The 3983-nt window shown below is 29.0% G+C and overlaps 1 protein-coding gene across 1 annotated transcript in view; it reads left to right on the forward strand.

The window, feature by feature from the left end:
• LOC105622241 (serine/threonine-protein kinase mig-15) overlaps positions 1-3983 on the forward strand; it is a 92115-nt gene that overhangs the window by 77973 nt on the left and 10159 nt on the right. Inside the window, exon 16 of the mRNA XM_012203662.1 lies at positions 3279-3428. Within this exon, the coding sequence (XP_012059052.1) occupies positions 3279-3428 (150 nt within the window). The remainder of the gene's footprint in view (positions 1-3278; positions 3429-3983) is intronic.

Here is a 3983-nt window from a genome sequence, read left to right on the forward strand (position 1 = left end):
TTTTCTATCTCTTATATGTTTCGATGACATTCAATCTAAATAAAAAACTGATTTTTTTTAAGTTGAGGATTTTACCTCCTTAACCTGCGATTCAGCACATATAAAAAAATACATTTGTCTCCTATTTTTGTCCATAGAACAACATATTAAAAGCTCATTTAAATCGAAGAGATTCATTTAGTTGTATTCCTTTGTAAATCAATCAGGTTGTTCGTAAACAATGATATTACATCCAAAAAAATTAAAATATAATCATTTCTTACGTGTATGCCTTTCAATTTTCTTATAAGCTGGAAACTATTGTCTACATTACTAAAAGGTTTAACATTTTTTGAAATTATGTCATGTAAGAACATTGCGTGTACAAGGATTGTCTAATGATGATATTATGATTCTGAATGGAATTCTTGGTTTGTGAACTTTTGCGAGAAAGCTCTGGGCAAATTTCAATGTGATAAATTTTCTTGTATGTTCTAATATAAAATTACTCTTTTTTGTGAGCAAATCTCTAACTTTTTTAGTTATATTATTTAAAGGATTTTTTATTAACTTATCAAATTTTTTTATCTTTTTAAAATTTTATTTCTGTAACTTTTAGCATTATTCTTGTAAATTTTATGAAGCTTTGGATTGATCATAAAAATATAAAGAAGAAAATTCGTATTAAATTTAAAGCATGCATGAGACATAATGTCCCTCAGTATTTAAGCCATTTGACGATTGCAAGCTTGTTCTTTTTCATTTTAAATCTGCAAATAATTATAAACATGCTAATAAACAATTCAATGAAAGGATTTTTTAAATTGAGCTGAACGATATACAGATAAATCAGTTAATCATTCTAAAAAAGAAATAATATACGTCTTTAAAAAAATATCTTAAATTACATCTCAATAGCAGTTTGTAACAATTTTTTTGCAAGAATATTCAAGAATATATGTTCCAAAATCAAGACGCGAAGGAATTAAATTATAAAAAAAAGAATTAAAATGAACGTTCTCAAAAAGATAGAATAAAAATGTGGGTTAAAATTAAATTATCTGTTCATTACTTTGCAGAATTGGATAAATAACAAAAAGATAGTACGGTAACTAAATCTAAATTTTGAGGAATCTAAATTTTCATTCTAAAATAATTGCGATCCATCCAAAAAAAATTAGAAGTGAAAATCGAGGCTAAAGAAGTTTTAAACAATCCTCCTGAATCTTCACTGTTTTGCAATAAAGAGAATTGGGTTGTCAACTTGTCTGGATGTTCAATTCCAAAAAACACAGTTATTACTGCAATTAGGGGAAAGTTGAGAATTTTATTTTACCTTCATTACGCAATGAAAAAAAAAAATTTATTGAATTCATAAAAAATTGAAAATAATTAAAAAAAAATGAGACGCAAATATTATGAACATCAGAAACTTAGCTAATTCGATTTTGACAAAATTTCTATCTACTTCTCTTATGAATAAATAGGTTACCAAAAAGCTGTTGCTCTTGATAAAAATTATGACACAATTCCTAAAAAATAATCCCAATATTATTTTTACGAAAGCAGATAAGGGTAACATTATAATAATGTTAGAAATACATTGAAAAAAACAAATGGAGATCCTAACACATATATAAGTTGACAAAAAAATCTAAATAATTTAAAAAACTAAAAAAGTTAGGAATTTGCTCACAAAAGTGGAAGTGAGAGACTAAACTTTTTAGATATGACAAGAATTAAAAGCAACAACAATTTAGAATTTGACTGGTGTCACAAACCCATGTTTTCAGAACGATATCTCAATTATTTATCTTTACACTCCATTTTTCAGAAAAAAGGTATAGTGATGGGAACAATTAACAAAGCCACATTGCTCACAGATCCTGAATTCCATGATAAGAAGTTAGGCTTGCAATTCATTCTTTTAAAAAATGACTACTCAGCGGATTTTATTTTTAATGTCATTAACATTTGACTAAAATTTTTGTTTCTTAAACGTGCTTCGTTAGAACAGGAGAATAGTAATAATAACTATGTTGAGAAGGATAATAGCGAACCATATTTTATTTTTATTTTTAATATTTTTAATATCATATTTTTTATCAACTGAGAATAAATTCAAGACGATTTGTAAGAAGGAAAACTTGAAACTATCTCTACCATAATAATAACAAACTCAATAATTCATCAGGCTACACAAAGATAAGCTCTCAAAAAACGTAAATAAAAATGTGGATAATAGGATTTACTATAGGGATTGTGATGCATTCTAGTTGGGCAGAAAAGTTAGTACTAGAATATCCGAAATCACATTAACTGGAATACACAAAACCAATTGGTAATCACGGATCATATATTAAATTTCAACCACGAATTTGATTGGGAATATAATACGATATTTGACACTGAAGTTTCTTTAAATAGACGTTTGATTTCCGAAAAAGCACACATACATGTACAAAAAAATATATAAAAAAATGGATTTAATCTACGTTCTGATTCTGAAGAACTGCATCACTTTAAACTTCGATGCTAAATAATTTCACAAATTAGAATGCCAACATGTCCGTTCAATCATCGAAGTTTACATATGTACATCTAAGACTTAGCTTTTTGTTTTTATATATCATTTATTTATGCTTATTGTCTCGATTCGCGGCCTTTGTAAGTTTAAAATTAACGTCAGATACGTTCGACACGGATCCGGGCTACGGATGTGTAATTAATTCCGATATAATGACTAAATCTTACAATTATTGAATTCAAGAACATCAATTACAGTTGAAATTCAGTTCTTAATGACTTTTGAATTAGCGTCCACTTTAGACTTGGAAATCTGTAGAGTGATTTTCCTTGATGGACTACCGGATTATTCTGCGATGATTGTTTGCCGAGGAAGACTCCAAAGAGAATCGAAACGTCAATAGTTTGAATAAAGAAAACAAAATCACGAAACAATTGGAATTAAGTCATCATTCTACATTAATATTGCGCACTACTCCTATGCTGTCTCTTATTAATTTTTAATTAGCATAATTTGTTCCTTTTCTAACGTACGTACATACCACGGCAGTATCGAGACTTGAATTCTTTATAATATATCGAGAAAACAAAGAAAATAATCTGTTATCAGTTCTGTATATCGGGATGATAAACGATCAGGATTAGAAAGAATTTGTGGGAAAAATAATAAAATAAGAATTTAAGTCTCGATAGAATCTCTTCTCTATCTTTACTCTTTCTTTTATTCGTTATTTCGACTGACCATTTTTTTAAAGTGGATTCTGGGTTTGCAGAATCGCGAAGGTGGCGACCGTTCAAGAGGTGGAGGTAGCGGCGATTTCCAGAGATCGGATTCTTCTCCGGGTTCACGTCCCAGCTCGGTCTTACCGGATCTTTTGACTTCTTCGCCGGGTCAACGGCAGGACAAGTCAACTAGCGAAGAGGTCAGATTCATCCATCCGTTTATATATATATATATATATATATATCTTGTCTTCTACATCGGTTTTCTATGCACGCACTCGCATATGCTTCATCTCTTCACCAATACAAGAGATATTCGTAAAATATTTATAACATGATTTACAGTGGAAAAAAAACAAATTAGTGCTATCGGAATTTAACATGGAATTAATTAAAAGTCTCAAGTTTGGCTAGATAGAGGTATGCTCATGCGAATCTAAAAGTGAATCCAAACAAGGTCGAACGATTGCGATCAAATATTTGAACATGGAAATGAACATGGAAATATAGCTTTTCCTTTGATACAACGAGAGCTGGAATATATTTGGTGATGTAATTTTGGACCAGCTATATCAACATCATTGAAACGAGTTTATTCGTTCGTGTTTGCTCCTTGCTTTTGAATTCAGTTTTAACATGCTGAGCGAGTGCATGCATGTATCATTTTCCGCAACTTTATTTATTTCTATTTTATATTTCTATTTTATATATATATATATATATATATATATATATATATATATATATATATAGTC

This window comes from Atta cephalotes, assembly GCF_000143395.1.
Source record: "Atta cephalotes unplaced genomic scaffold scaffold00042, whole genome shotgun sequence".
NCBI classification, from domain to species: Eukaryota; Metazoa; Arthropoda; class Insecta; order Hymenoptera; family Formicidae; genus Atta; species Atta cephalotes.